The 16,352-nt window shown below is 43.8% G+C and overlaps 2 protein-coding genes across 2 annotated transcripts in view; one reads left to right on the forward strand and one right to left on the reverse strand.

Moving 5' to 3' along the window:
- Positions 1 to 16,352, reverse strand: part of FEZ1 (fasciculation and elongation protein zeta 1) — a 119,375-nt gene that overhangs the window by 79,910 nt on the left and 23,113 nt on the right. The window contains exon 2 of the mRNA XM_079762376.1: positions 3,370 to 3,419. The gene's annotated coding sequence lies outside the window, so the exon portion shown is untranslated. The remainder of the gene's footprint in view (positions 1 to 3,369; positions 3,420 to 16,352) is intronic.
- EI24 (EI24 autophagy associated transmembrane protein) lies at positions 1,380 to 12,872 on the forward strand. The gene is made up of 11 exons (XM_079762378.1): positions 1,380 to 1,558; positions 4,048 to 4,160; positions 6,175 to 6,320; positions 6,894 to 6,954; positions 7,802 to 7,868; positions 8,507 to 8,631; positions 8,916 to 9,035; positions 9,377 to 9,488; positions 10,151 to 10,262; positions 10,660 to 10,734; positions 11,864 to 12,872. The coding sequence occupies exons 2-11, from the start codon at positions 4,119 to 4,121 to the stop codon at positions 12,024 to 12,026; spliced, it is 1,023 nt and encodes a 340-aa protein (XP_079618504.1). The 5' UTR covers positions 1,380 to 1,558; positions 4,048 to 4,118; the 3' UTR covers positions 12,027 to 12,872.

Consider the following 16,352-nt stretch of genomic DNA (forward strand, 5'->3'; position numbering starts at 1 on the left):
GAGCCCCGCTGAATATATTTTATCCATTTTTGTTATGCTGGTACTGGTAGGCTCCCTTAAAGTAGAAGTGACCCAGCGGGCTTGTAGCAGGGTAAAAGCCCTGAATGCCACCTCCGGGGCTATACATGGGATACAACAAGAGCTGAGCCAGGTCAGGGAGGCAGTTCTAGAAAATCGGGCAGCAATAGATTGTTTGCTGTTTGTGGCGTAGCCATGGTTGTGAGGAATTTAAAGGAATGTGCTGTTTTAATCATTCTGACAATTCTCAGCTGATAGAAAACATATCCAAGATCCTGCATTTGGTGTATTCCATCTGTGGACCAAAGGGGCCACATGCTAACCTGACCAGCTCAGGGAAGGCCTGCATGGCAGTCTTACAAACTCAAAGGATGGTCTGAAATTAAACTTTAACTAAAAGCAGTTATGGTGGATAGTTACACCGAGGCCGGTATCTTCACTGACAAGGTCAACCTTTACCTTAACTGAGCCTGTCTGTTTGCATCTATTTTTAGCATAGATAAAAAATAGGTGAAAAACTGCCATTCTCTGGAGCAGCGGTCGCCAAGCGGTGGTCCGTGAAACCACTGGTGGTTCGTGAGGTCCCTGAGGTTGGCGACTGCTCTGGAGCATTATCTCAATCCGTTGAGATTCTCCTTCCCAGAAACTGTTGACAGTTATAGGTAGGGCTTGATGGTTTGATGCCAAGAAAATGCCTGTCCCTAGGGTAGAAGTGGACTGGTGGGGATGGAGATGAAGTCTTATTTCTATTTACTTTTATGTTTTTATCTTAACCATCACTTTGCCCGAAGAGTAAACTCCTAATGCAGCCGAATGGCATGGCGGCTTGTGCTATTAATCATTTGAAGCTTGACTTAAACCCATCATTGCTTGGTACCTTTGGTTACAGAAAATTTCCAACCAAATAAACCAAGGCGACTTCTGTATTATTGTTCTGTTGTCAGGCTTCATAAGGCTTCATAAGGACATGCAACTCCGCAGAAGTAAATGGGGGAGGGCTAAGAACAGGATGACGGATCCGGAAGGACCGAATCCGGGAAGCGCTCCGGAAAGGCTGGGCGTCCCAGATGCGGCGCGGGACGTGCACGGGCCTGTGGGCCAACTGGATTTCCCAGGCTCCGTCGCCCTTTGTTGCCCACACCCGGTCTCTGCCGTGGGCGGCCCGTGCACTTCCCCGCGGCCCGTGCACGCCCAGTGGCCCAGTGCGGGTACAGCCCAAGTTTGCCTCCGCTGCAGAGGGGATCCCTCCCCCTTTGCCTGGGTGGCTCACCGCCCCCCGCCCCAGCCTCCCGGGCATGCCCAGTGCAGGTGCAGTTTGGCCCCGCCCCCTCCGCCGCAGCGGCCCCGCCCCCTCCGCCCTGGGCCGATGGCTCCGCGCCCGTCGACTTCCCACCGCCCCGCGCGGCCCGGGCATGCCCAGTGCGGGCGCAGCGGCCTCGGCCCTGGGAGCGCCCGGGCGGCTGCCGGCTGTCGGCGCGGAGGGTCCAGTGGCCCGCGGTGAGCGAGGGGCCGGGTCGGAGCCGAGCGGCGGAGCTGCCGGGTAGGTGCAGGCTCGGCGGAGCCAGGCCACTGGCGCGCGGCAGGGACCTGGGCGTGGGGAGCGTGCGGTGGGGGCGGTGAGGGTCTGCAGGGCCCGAGCTCGGGGTCGTGTGGCTGCGGGAGGGACTCCGGGAGGGACCCCCGCTGGAAGGAGAATGCCCAGGTGCGGCGCGGCTGTGCCTGGCCGCCGTGTGACCGAGGTGCGAGGCGAGCGGCTCCCCGCCTGGTGCCCGCTGCGGGTGCGGAGGGAGATCGCGGTTTTCAGTGGGAATTGCCGAGGACCTCCGGGAGCCGCGACCGGGCAGACCTGGAGCCAGTCCAGGGGCCGGTGAAAAGGAGGGTGCTCACCTTTTCCCGCACCTGCAGCGGGTCTGCCCGCCTCCTGCTTTCCGGACTTGGGCTTCGTGTCTCCGGAGATGCCGCCTAAGTTCTAATGACGGCGAGGCATTTAGTGGCCAGGGGTATTTCCAGGATTGAGAGACATGTTGTCCATGCAATGCCCGGGGTAAACAACAGTCCTCTGGAGTTAAAAGTCCGACCGAGGGTAGAACCCCGGGGTTTTCAAGTTGGCTGTAGCCCATCACTTTGCTGTCACCTGGGGTAAGCCATTCATCTTTGGAGACTCAGTTTCCCCGTCTGTAACAGGATGTGAACCAGTTGCACCTTCCCTCCTTCCAGGTTAGTTGGGAGGGTCCCCGCTACGCTATTCAGTCTCTGTGTGGTCGGTCTCAGATGGAGGCAGGTTCCTTTTGTCCACGCCTCAGCTTTTTGTCAAACCGGCAAATCCCAAATATTCCCGTGGGAAGGCCGCTAGGATCTCCGCATAGAATGGAAGTGACCCATCTTTCAAAGGCCAGTAGGTAACCTGCCACTCGGTACATGCAGAAGCCAGGTGTTAATGGCCATGGTTCAGATAACAGAGCTGTTCTACTGGCCTAGGATTGACCTGCTTCGGGCTCTCTATGCCCTGTGAGGAATCCACACTAAATATGTGGCTTCCTACACTCCCACGCGAGCTCATTTTGGAGTGCGATTATGTTGATGGAGAAGTTTTTATTTTCATGTTACGGCACTTAAAAACATGAGGATTTTAATACCCTTAATATATAGATTAGTAAGTAGCTGGTAAAGAGTGGATTCGTGTTAAGTCTTTCCAAACCAGTGTCTTGTGTGACATCATTGAGCACTTTACTACTCGCCTGGCACTGAGTTATCTTGCACTCTGAGATGGTTTTTTTGTTTGTTTTCAAGTGGGAGTATTAAGAGAAGTTTCTCACCCTGGAAACCTCTCCACCTGAAGGGAGTGCGTCTGTGTAGGATTTGACCTAAGGAGCAGATGGTTCAGGTGGTGTGCAAGTTACCTTCTTGCTGCTGTTATATTCCCTGCTCTGCATTAGTCCAGTTGGGTCAAGAAGGTACAGTTTGGTGAGGTGGTTTTAGGTCAGGGAAAGTGTGCTTACGTTTTGAAGTTTGAGGTTTATATAAGCTGCCTGTGAAATTCTGTCTTTATGAGCTATCTCTTTAATTAGGATTGAGAATTCTAGAATCCCAAGTTTTTTTTTTGTTTTGTTTTGTTTTTTTTTTTATTAATCCTCACCTGAGGATATTTTTCCCATTGCTTTTTCAGAGAGAGTAGAAGGGAGGGAGGGGGGGAATTGAACCTGCGACCCTTAGGTGCATGGGCTGATGCTCTAACCATTGAGTACACTGGCCAGGGCTAGAATCCCAATTTCTTAATAAAATTTTTGAAAGTGGGTTTTATCATCCACCTGAATGACATTAAATGGGAACACAAATTTGAAGAATACTTACAGATATGAGCTTTCAAGTTCTTAAGTTTTGAAGGTAGATTTGTCGTTTACCTGAGAAATAAAATGGGAAAGTTGTAGTGAGTTAAAGAATTATTTGTACACGTGAACTTTTTTTGGCCTAGTTTAAATAAAATCCACTGTGTCTTGCATGCTTACTAAAATTGCACTTTTATATGTATATTTTAAAATTGGAAAGTGTATGGAGGCCCATTTTGGAGGTCTTGGTGGGAAATTTCACATCATGCCTTAAACTGAACTGTGTGCCAGGGGGCCTTGTGCATGAAGTGCATATTTAGTAATTTTTGCTAGAACTTTCATCTTGCTCTTGTACTTTCATTCAAGTGTTAGAGGTTATACACCAAGCATAACTATAGCTTAAGGGGATATTGGAATGTGTGTGGGGGCAGTTAGGGACATCAAAGTCCAGTGAGGAGATTACTGGTCCCAGAGCCATTTACCCCGGTAAAAGTGAAATTAAATTAAAAAGTAATTTATCCATTGCCGATTTTATTAGTTGCTGGGATAACCTTACTTAGTTCACTGTCCTAGTATCTAAGGGCTAGAATCTACTGCACTCCTATTAGAGATGCAAGTATGTGAAAAATGGCATCATGCAGAAATGTACATGAAGTTACTTATCTTTAGATAAATATTTTTCTCCCATTATCTCTGTTTCCAGGTTCTTCATGATGAAAGATTTTGGGGTGCTTCTCTCTCCTCTATATAGTTGGTAGTTTGGGTGGTGAAGATATGGCTGACAGTGTCAAAACCTTTCTCCAGGACCTTGCCCGGGTGAGTACATGAAGCCATCTCCTGACCCTTTTGCTGTAGGAACTGACTAGGAAATCCTTTAGGTATTCGTATTTGTTGGGTCCTTCACATACAGGTTTTCATTCTAATTCACTCCACTTAAGAGATAGGTATCACCCTAGCTTGCAGAAGCTTGGTAGACCTTTCTGGTGTCTATCGTATGAGAATCCTGGTCAGCTTGGGTCTAGAGCCTTTTTTTTTTTTTAACTTTATTTTGGGATAACTTTAGACTTAATAGAAAAGTTCCAAGGTAGTAGAGTTCCCTTGTATCCTTCACTAGGTTCTGCTAATGTTAGCATCTTCTGTAACCACGACACATTGGTCAAAACTAAGCAATGAACATTGGTTACATCACTGTTATGTAAACTACTACATTTGGATTTACATTAGAGACACCCCCATTTTATAAGGTGCAGATGATGCTCTAGGAAAGTGTTCCATAAAGATCTGCTTAGAACCTAGTCACCCAGATTTCCAATGGCATAAAATTCTGTTATAGTGGCCCTAACTGGTTTGGCTCAGTGGCTAGAGCATCGGCCTGTGGACTCAAGGGTCCCAGGTTCGATTCCAGTCAAGGGCATGTACCTTGGTTGCAGGCACATACCCAGTAGGGAGTGTGCAGGAGGCAGCTGATCGATGTTTCTCTCTCATCTAACTCTCTATCCCTCTCTCTTCCTCTCTGTAAAAAATCAGTAAAAATATATTTTTAAAAAATTCTGTTACAGTGGATGTCTGAGGTCTAATGCCCTAGCTGTGGCCCCTCTAGCTATATTCCTAGGAGCAGGAGAGAGGCCAGTTCTGATGGGGGTGGGGAGTTTGAGTTAAGAGAGAAATTGAAGGAGTATCTTAGAAGGGCTAAAGAGACTCTATGCAATGTGATCTACTTTTCATACCTTTACCTCCTTGTGTGATAAAATTTCAACCCTGGAAGAGTTCTGCATTGTACACTTGACATGTCTGTCTGCCCCAGGAGCTGCAAGTGTCTCAGGTGCGGATCCTGTCATCATTCTAGTACATACTAGGCCCTTAGCCATTAGAACTCTACTGTCTGGAATATTTAAACTATTTGTGGAAGATTTAGAAATTAAGAGCAAAATAAGACCAAAAATTACTCATAGGTAAACGATCAGGTGCACACTGTGCCACTTTATGGTCCTGTCAAGTCGGTAGTTCATAAACTGGCCCGTGTCTCTGTATCCTGGTGATTATCTCCAACGTTTACTTGGGCTAATAACAGTGGGTGGAAATGCCATCCTTAAATCCAGGCTCACCATTGCTTCCAGGTTGCCTTTTTGTGCTGCTGCTCCATGAAGTCAGGTACCCCAACGCTACCACTCTACTTTGGACATGAAAGTGTTGTGGCACTTAATTAAACTATAGGTTTTGTAGTTGTTTACTTGCATGCTTTTCCTGCTATGTTTCTTGAGCATTTCCATATGGCCCATGTCTAGCTCATTGGAGATGCTTGATATGTGGGTGATAGGCCGTTCTGTGGCAAACAGGAAACTTTCTGCTCTTGGAGCTCTTCCAATATGGTTGGCCAGTGCCTCTGTCACCGTCTTTATAGAATTAACAGCCTTCCCCCACGTCATACACTCTTTAAGGACATTCTCCTCCAGCCATACTGTATCATTGTTCATTATTTAGGAAATACACACTGAAGTTAAAAGTAAAGGGATATGATGTAGCAACCTACTCTCAAATGACTTGGAAAAAAAAATGTGTGTGTGACCCTATTTTATATATAATAGTAAATATGGCAAATATTAATCTGGTGAACCTGGAGGAAAGGGTATTAGGAAGTTTTCCATTCTTGCAACTCTTCTACAAATTGGGAATTATTTCAAAATAAATAAAAAATCAACGGTCCCATAAGCCACGTAGCAAAATAAATACAGTGGTTTCCACTATGATATCACTTTACTGCATATAAGTATTCCCTGAGCCATAATTTTCCCTCTTTAAATACTCTTGTATTATATACTCTTGTCTACAGGGAATCAAAGACTCCATCTGGGGGATTTGTACCATCTCAAAGCTCGATGCTCGAATTCAGCAAAAGAGAGAGGAGCAGCGTCGAAGAAGGGCAAGCAGTGTCCTGGCGCAAAGGAGAGCCCAGAGCATAGAGAGGAAGCAAGAGAGGTAAGGAGTGGCGGTTGGCGTCGGGAATGTCTGAGCCCCCCTCTAAGGGAAGGCCCTTCAGGACATGACTGCTCCTCAGCATGCAACTGAGACTGTATGTAGTGACTTGGAGTTTTAGTAGCACCCCATTGTTTTTTATACTCTCTCCCCCCAAAATGTGGTTCTTCTCCCCCATCCGCCTACATGGGTTTAACAGTAATCCTTGCTCAAATGTCATGGTGCTTGTTTTTTAATCAGAATGATGAATAGAGAACCACAAAAGAATTATTTGGGTTGATGGATACTTCTCGGAGAGCCGGAGAGCCTATATGGATTTATTTATTGGTAGAACTCCAGACATCCTTTTAATCTTCTCCAGTCTTGGATTTTAGAAAACAAATTTTTTCTGAGAAAAGCTGCTTGTCTAGAAATATTTTGAGTCTTTTCTTATTGACTGACATTAGGAGAATACTGGGAGAACAACAGGTGCTGGAAAATGAATACCAACAAAAGATATAAAATGGGGAGCTACTGAATGACAGTATGGAAATGGCCTATCTGCCTTGTAAGCTAAATACATGTGTTCTTTTCCAGTGAGCCACGTATCGTTAGTAGAATTTTCCAGTGCTGCGCTTGGAATGGCGGAGTATTCTGGGTAAGTTCTTTTTCCTTAAATTCTAGGTGCCTTATAAGTATCTTCACATTGTTGCTGTTAATAGTGCTCTTCTGTTTTCTTTAAACTGAGACAAGTAGCTTTTACCAGCTGACACGTGCTTTAGACCATAACTTAGGATTCTATGTAACTGGAGTGCTTTTACTCTCACTCAGAGAACACTTGTGTGTAAATGAAGGGCTATCCCTAGTTTTTTAAATTACTTATTCACATGTTTTAATGTTGTTATTGGTTAATAATTTCTCTTGACATTGTCTGGACATTTTGGCTAAGAACATCTATGGGGGATCAGAGGGAAATGACAGATGGACGAGGACAAGGGTCTCGCCTCATCTGGTTATAGCAATCTTTTAGAACTGATATCCTACTGAAACCCACACCAGAAAAGATTGCCTACAATTAAGTGAGAAGCAACCCAGGCTTAGGTGAAATTTGAGTATTTTAAAAAACAGGTAGTTAAATATTTCCTTAGACATGGAATTCGATGTAATTTGTTTCCTTAATTTAAACATTTCACAGTTGTTCCCAGGTGGTAACTTTAATTAATAAAATATTACTATGTACTTAGTCTGTGCCTTTATTTTGTCCTGTATACTATCTGAAATGTTCTTCTCTGCCCCCAAAGTTTTGCTGTTTTTATAGGCAGTATCAGGTTTGTGCCTCTTAGATGGAGTATTGGGAATAGAAGTGGTCCAGTTTTGGTGCTGCTCAGGCCTTCTAATTGATAAAGTCACCTCCATCTGGAAAATAATTGCACTGAAACTTGGAACTCTTTTTTTTTTTTTTAAGAAGGGCTTTTAATATTTACCCTCTTGCTTCTTTCCTTTAGTTCAGTCTCCTCTTGTTTTATCGAGTGTTTATTCCTGTACTTCAGTCAGTAACTGCCCAGATTATTGGTAAGTATGGTGCTGTCTGCCTGGGATAGAGGTAGATTCATTTTCCTGTCTCCCTCAGTCTATGGAGCTCTTTCTATGTACCAGGAGCTCGGGATGTTCTTAACTCAAACCTCTCAACAACCCTTGGAGTGGGTATTGTTATAGATGTCCTTTTATGGGTGAGGAAATGAAAGTTAGTTACCAAGCCCTAACCAGTTTGGCTCAGTGGATAGAGCATCGGCCTGCGGACTGAAAGTTCCCAGGTTCGATTCTGGTCAAAAACAAGAACAAAAACAAAAAAAGAAAGTTAGTTACCAAGGTTAAAACATTAGTAAATGGCAGAGCTGGGATTTGAACTCAGGTGGTTTCCTGCGTATTGTTTACTGTTAATCACCGTGACATCTCAGTCACCACCAGGTAAGCAGGTTTGTCTCAAGGCAAGCAGCACATATCTATGGCTACTCGGAACGGGAGTTGTGGCCAGAATTTGGTGTGTCTGCAAAGAATAAGACTATCTGAAAAAGGCATAGTTTGTGCTGCAAGAAACAAAGATATGTGTGGGGCTGGGGTGGGGAGGAATTGTCACAATTAGGGGTTCCATATTTGGTCTTCCGGTTTTCCATTTCTCCAGTTAAGCTAACTCTTTTCCCCTTTCGTAGGTGATCCGTCTCTACACGGAGATGTTTGGTCGTGGCTGGAATTCTTCCTCACGTCCATTTTCAGTGCTCTCTGGGTGCTTCCCCTGTTTGTGCTTAGCAAAGTGGTGAATGCCATTTGGTTCCAAGTAGGTCCAGGGCGGAATGGAGGCTGGGTCCTGTAGCAGGAGGGGTGACGGGTGGCAGATTTTAGCCTGTGAAGTTGGTGGCCTTGTAGGGAGCAATCTCGCAGCCTTTCTTGGTCGCGCAGCCAGTGGGTGGTGTTTGTGCTCCTGTGAAATGGAATGACTGTGTCGGGCCAACAGAGCTTTTCTCACCTGGCACGTCCAAGGGAAGATCAGTGGCCTTCGCTTTGGGATGGACATTGGGGCCATTTCGTTCCTGGTTGGGTGAGCTACTTTCTCTGTTACAGGATATCGCCGACCTGGCATTCGAGGTATCAGGGAGGAAGCCTCACCCATTCCCTAGTGTTAGCAAAATCATTGCTGACATGCTCTTCAACCTTCTGCTCCAGGCTCTTTTCCTCATCCAGGTGAGACGGGGCACATGCACAGCTTTCAGAAGAAAAGGTTCCCTAGAGGGCGTTTACACAGACGGGGTATTGCATTTACACTGGGGCCGATATGCTTTAAGGGAGGTAATGATTTTTAAATAAGTTTTTACAGAAACTAGGGAATTTAAAAAATCACAGAATAAGAAACATGAATTTACCTGCCCTTTCCTGCCACCTGGGCATTCTCCACTCTCCTGCTCTTCAGAAATTTGAGAAGCAACTGAACGGCTCTCGGGGCAGAGTAGTGACTCAGAGTGGCAGGTGAACAGCATTGGGTCTCTGAAACTTTGGAATTAAGATTTTCCATGTTTATTCTTCAGGGGATGTTTGTGAGTCTCTTTCCCATCCACCTTGTTGGTCAGCTGGTTAGTCTCCTGCATATGTCCCTTCTCTACTCACTATACTGCTTTGAATATCGTTGGTTCAATAAAGGTAAGTCCATCTGAAGAGACTCAAAACTAAAACTTGGAAGCTCCCCTTGGAAATGCTGCTGCTGAGCAGACTTCTTAAAACTACTTAATGCTTAGGCCCTTGGCAACCCATCTTTGGAAGGAAGTAGCGTCTTTGGCAAGAGGGCACTCACATTTGGCTTAACCCTTAACTTTGATGCTGGGGGGTACAGCAATGGAGCATTACCTTTTGGTGCTTAATGTGATGTAGCTCTGACTGAGCCATAAATGAGCAGAAGTTCTTCTGAATTAGAGAAATTAATTTGACGTCAGTGCCTTCAGATAATTTTGGGTATTTTAAAAGCCCTTGACATATTTGCCTGAGTATGTAGGTTGAAAGAGGTTAATTTCTAGGAGATGGCTAACTTTTTATTTGATATCTTGCTTTGCTTAGGACTAATCCTGACAAAGGATGCTGGTGGCGTAATTCGTAATTCACTTAGCCTGCCAGCTTTGAAATTGTGATTATTGAATTGTAAAAACTTTGCCACAAATCTTTTATCACATTTGGACAATGCTGAATTATCTGTTTTAACTGTTTTCTAAATGGCAGACCTATATCCAAAACTCAAACTTGTCTCCTGTATTTAGTCATTTTAGGAAAAGGAAGTTAAGAATTTTAATTGTGTTGGCTCCTTGTTTTAGGTATTGAAATGCACCAGCGGTTGTCAAACATAGAGAGGAATTGGCCTTACTACTTTGGATTTGGTTTACCTCTGGCTTTCCTCACAGCAATGCAGTCCTCATACATTATCAGGTAATTTGGCTGGAGGGACTGGAGGGGGACTGGTACAAAACTCAGCGTAGGGAGCATCTTCTGGATGCCTGGTTCTGTGCTAGGCATTCTTCATTCCTGTTGACTGTTAGGATGTATAGGACTTTCTCCTAGACATTTGTCAGTATTAACATCTAGTCTGCAGGACCTATATGCCATGTTTCATCTATGTTGCCTCCTGGAGCAGTGTTAAACATAGCCAGCGCTTAGAAAAATCCTTTTTTTAAATTTTAAAGATGTGTTTGATTTATTAAGGGCTTATCAAGCTATAATGTTAGCACCAGAGGCAAAGGATTTTTGGGCTTCTCATGTCTTCTCCAAAGTCATGGCTGTTATGAAGGTGACTAATTATTTTATTTATTTATTTTTTTTTTTACAGTGGCTGCCTCTTCTCTATCCTCTTTCCTTTATTCATTATTAGCGCCAATGAAGCAAAGACCCCTGGCAAAGCCTAGTAAGTATTATCCGATACTAGCCAAAGTGTAGTAAAGCTTTTTTCTGTGTAAAGGATTGGGGCTATAATACCACAATTATATGCATGAGACATTTAAAAAAATAACCTCTTACATTGCTGGAAAACATTAATGTACAGTTTAATGCAAGAAAAACACTTCTGGGATATATCCCAAAATTTTCCCCATGCATATATATGTACATGAATATGTTTTTAAAATTGATGCTATAATATATATTTTAAAAATTTAACAATTTACTGAATAAGGCATTTGTAAACACTGGTAATTGTGTTCATTTTTGTAATAATAGCCAACTTTTTGAAAAGTGCACCCTCTCCAATCTGGGACCCCTAGGGGGATGTCCGACTGCCCCCCTCTACTGGCCTGCTCGCCCCCAACTGCTCCCCACCCCTCTCCCGCTGGCCTGCTTGCCTCCAACCACCTCTGCCTTGGCCCCGCCACCATGGCTTTGTCTGGAAGGACATCCGGAAGGTCTCCTGGTCTAATTAGCATATTACCCTTTTATTAGTATAGATGATAGTAAAACAAAGTATTTTAAAAGGAGTCTTTAGCAGTAATACTAGCACTCCAAAAGTTTTATCACTTCAAAGAAAAGCTCAGTCTTTGCTCAATTTTGGTTAAGTCAGTGAGGATACACAATTATGTCAGATCTGTTTTGAGTTTTTGCTTATTCTTGCTGTCCAGCAATGCTCAGTGTGAGTCTTAGTAGGAATAGTTGACTTTGTCTTGAAACTCTCTTGAAAATGAAACATATACAGCATATGATGTCTTCAGACATAACTTGAAGTTTGTGCCCTAAAGTCAGTTATAGAAAAGTGCTTCTTGGATCAGAATTAATCTGCAATATAAATTTATTTCCAGTAAGCTTTGATACTTCAAATGGTGGTAAGTTCATTACACTTATGACAGTATCAGGACCCAGTACATTCTTTAGTTTAGTTGCTGCCTGTTTAATCCATGTGTCCAGTATCTGTACTGTGTCTACTATCTGTACTTCCTTGATCAAATTTCACTTGTCTTATTTTCCATGTCATTTTAAATTGAATGTAGTCAAATAATAATTCTGATCAGCTGGGGATCTAACAAGTTGGCTCTCTTGCCTTTTAGCCTTTTCCAGTTGCGCCTCTTCTCCTTGGTGGTTTTCTTAAGCAACAGACTCTTCCACAAGACGGTCTACCTGCAGTCCGCCCTGAGTAGCTCAGCCTCTGCAGAGAAGTTCCCTTCCCCGCATTCGTCTCCTGCCAAACTGAAGGCTGCCGCAGGCCACTGAGGCACCTGCCATCCAGGGGGAATGAGTGGGATTGAAGGAGGCTGTGCAGTTCTTTCCTTGTTCACCGCCCCCACCAGGGAAGGCAGGACCCACTCTGCCAAGGGCCCTCTGCGTATTCCCTTCTGAGGAATTGGGGTTTTGTCTCTGGTGCACGTAAGGCACCATCTCCCGACACCAGTCTGTGGACTTTCAACACCTGTGAGTCTGAGAGGCCCACAGGTTTTTCTGCAGCTCTTTTCTAGCATTTGCCAGCGCCCCCCGCACCTGGACTGATTCGAATACTTTATCTCCCCGTGCCATTTACCCTGCCACCCCCCTTCCTGCCTTCCATCACCCTTGGATGAATGGATTTTGTAATTCTAGCTTTTGTATTTTGTGGACCTGTTACTTTTGTTGTTTTTCTGTGAAGCACATACATTGGATGTGGGAGGTAAAGGAGTATCTGTTGCTCCTGGTCACTCCCTTTATAGCCATCACTGTCTTGTTTCTTGTAACTCAGGTTAGATTTTGGTCTCTCTTGCTCCACTGCAAAAAATAAGCCCGAAGAGATGGGACAGGAGGAAGGACCTCACGGCCAGATCTGCTGGGTTTTAAGGAGTGATTTTCCTTCCCCTTGAAGGGGAAAAGCTCTTTTCGCTGGTACATTTAACGTTCCCCAACCACAGGGAGGTACCAGTTCGGACAAGTGCCACTGCAACCCGGATGCTCAGAGAACCTGAACTTTCAAACTCTGCGGGTCTGAAACTTACTGTCGGCCACTGTCGGTCTGTCTGATGTTTCAAAGGGGATACTGGGTGCTGCAAATCAGAACTGAAGGGGTAAACTTATTAAAACCATTAAACCTGTGATTGGTGTTTTTCTGTCATTTTAAAGAGACAAGTATTGGGGGAGGGGGCCGATGTCAAAACACTTGTACAATTTTAAAATGTCACAATTAAATGTGAGCTGGTTTCCCACAAGGTGTGGAATGGCTGAATTTACAAATCACATCAAGAAACAAAACATATTCGCGGAACCCAAGACTTTGTCTTGGATAAATTTGCTTATAGTTTTTTGAGAGATTAGTCCTGAAAAATGTAACCTGAGGAAGTTTGGATTATGTCATTATGGTGATCGTGTTAACATCTTGGAAAGAATTTAGGATTGTTGGATTATTTGTTTTAAAGTCTATGTGTACATCTGTGTATTCAAGGATAGAGAGATCCTTATAGATTTCAGTGTATTGAACATTCTCATTAGAAAAGAGATTAGACATCTTGTACTATGTACAAGACAAAATAAGAGTTTAAAAATCACTGCTGGGAGATGAAAACCAAGTGTAAGGTGCAGAAAGTTTGAAAATAGTGGGCATTTTGGAGGTAAGCATTGTTTTCCAGCGTGTGCAAAAAAATTGTAAAAGACATAATTTAAAGTAAGATTTACTTCCAGTACTCCTTTGGACACCTGGTCATTTGTCACTAGTACTTCAGAGAACTGCCAGGTTGCTGTGGGGTGCTTTGAAGATCTTGGTATTTCATCAGCTTGCAACTAATCATTGATTACCTTAAGATTAGTTTAAGTTTTTACAATTAGCTGTTAAGTGGCCACATCTCTGCTGCCAGAAATTTGTATGTGTACCAACTAAATTAGTGTTAGTTTAGAAAGGTGAGGGAGGTTGAGTGGATGAAGGCACTCGATTTTATCCAGCACTGTGTCTTGCTATAGAAAATGCTTAAAGTTTAAGTGATTGGAAATGAGGAATCTGCAGTTTTATGGGTGTAATTGAGAAGCCAAGGCTGTGGCATATCTACAACAGAAATCTGGTAATCACTAAAAATGAAAATCAGCATGTTTTAATCACGTAACCAGTAGGATTCTAAGGAATCATGTTCACAAAAGCTCTTCTCACTGCCTGGACAGGTATATGGGGCTCAAAACACTACCCTTTTATCCTGCCTACAGCTGATTTGTCCATTGTAGCAACTCTGGGGGAATTAGAAACTGGATGCTTCAGACCTAGGGAGGGTAGGTTAAGTCTGCTGGAAACTTAAATGAACATATTTATGAGCTGACTTGTTAATTGCTCTTACATTAAGGGCCAAGATAAAGTTTAAGAGGAATTGGGACAAAGGAGGGAGTGACAAGGTTAGAGGTTTGTGAACCACCTTAAAGGGATAACATCTATATATATATAAAAGCCTAAGCTCGACTGTTGGACCGGTAGCCATGACGTGCAATGACCACTAGGGTGCAGAGGCTCTGACCAGTAGCTATGACACACTGACCACCATGGGGCAGACACTCAAACAGGAGCTGCCGAGTGACAGCAACTTTGCAGAATGCCCTCTTGCACTCTGAGAGCCCTCGGGGGATGTTGGACTGCCGGTTTTGGCCAGATCCCTGCATGCCAGGCCGAGGTACCCCACCTGCTGGAGGGACCCCACCTGTCAGAGGGACCCTGCTCACTCGGCAGATGTCCTTCGAGCCCCTGTGCCACCCCAGGTGCGGCCGGCGGGGAGGGACCGCGGGAGGTTGGCTCCAGGGTGTGTCCTGCCTGTCTTGCCCAGTCCCGCCCCACCAGCCACCTTCTAATTAATTTCCTTTCAATATGCACATATCTATGCACCGGGCCTCTAGTCAGGGAATAAAAGGGCAACTATAGTTATCTACTGTCTATTCATTTTTCGTCTACATTTATTTTCTGATTATAGAAGTAGGACATTTATTCAGCTTCTATACTCATGTGTTTACCTGTACTGAGATGGCCCTGGTAAAAGTTATCAGTTCATCAGTAATACAATGGAAGAGACCTTTAGTTTAGCAGTCATCTTGAGCCCTCCCAATCCCAGCCCCCCCATTAATAATTCTATGCTACATGACTCACAGAAATTGAGAGGAAGCTGACTTTAGGTCAGTATAACTTAGGCTTTTTAAACAATGTGAGTGATAGATATATCAGTAGAATATTTTGTATGGACCTAAAATGAATCCAAAGACCAGGTAAAAGGTTCAAGTAGCAGAATAGCTGACTTAACCATATAACAAGCATTTGAGTACCTTCTCTGTCAGGCACTGCGGATTCAAGGATGAACCAGAAATATAGGATAACTGCCCACTTGGACCTATCAATATAGTGAAGGAGACAAAAGTGATCAAGCACATTTTTAAAGTATATTTTTATTTTTTTTAGGAAGAAAGAGAGAAAGAAACATTGGCTGCCTCCTGTACACCCCCTACTGGGGATGGAGCCTGCAACCCAGGCATGTGCCCTGATCAGGAAATTGAACCAGTGACTTCTTGGTGCATGGGATGACACTGAGCCATAGCAGCTAGGCTATCAAGCAAAATTTTAAAAAGCATGTTCCAATAGGTAGCTACTATTTCCACAGGTCTCAGCTTGAATAAGACATTGGGATTTAGAATCTTGGAGTAGGATGAGAGATTAGGCTATATGTTCAGACTCATTCTTGTTTTACCCATTCTATGGTTTCAAATTTAGATGTTTTGTAGTGCTTGCAGACGTATGGGGAAAATAGTGACCATTTGACCATTTAGATAAGTAATTCTTAACCAGAGATCACCCTCAAAATCATCTCAGGAGCTTTCACCAAATACACATAACACCACCTGTCCCCGGGAGAAATGTGACTCTAGAAATAAAGGAACTTGAAAAATTATAATAACTACCTTCACATTAACTTTGTAAGCTATTGCATCAATGAAATAAGAACAGATTGGTGTGAAAAAAGGGACAACATAGGAAAGCCCTTGCAAATTACGGCAGTTATGGGCATAAAATGAGATGGCTTATAAAAGTGACACCGGGGAGGCTAAATGAGAGAAGTGCAAGATAAAACTGTGGAAATCTCCGAGAATGTAGAGCAAAATGGTCAAGATATGGAAAAAGGTAAGAATCACACAGGTATCCAAGGATCAGGCATCCATTTGTCTAATAGCAACTTCAGAAAATAAACAAACATGAAGAATAAAATAAAAAATTTCCGGGACTGATGGTGAAAATTGGAGTCTGCAGATAGAAAGGGGACAAGTGTACAGCAGGAACAATAAAGGGGGAAAAAAACCTCCATAAATGGGGTCTCCAAGAAAAAATAATTTACCAGAGAAAAATAGGTTACCTACAAAGGAATGTGACTCGTCGGCATCAGACTTCTCAAGAACAACTCCAGGTAAAATTGTAATGCCTTCAAAATGTCTGTGCTCCTGTGTGGGGGGGATAGGATGGTCCCAATTTTGTTCCTATAATTCTAAACCTAGCTGTGCTAATGCTTAAAGACAAAATAAAAGCACTGTTTGCTTTCCGTTCAGCTTTTCTGAAAAAGTTACTTG

Source organism: Cnephaeus nilssonii (genome assembly GCF_951640355.1).
Source record: "Cnephaeus nilssonii genome assembly, chromosome: 22".
NCBI lineage: Eukaryota > Metazoa > Chordata > Mammalia > Chiroptera > Vespertilionidae > Cnephaeus > Cnephaeus nilssonii.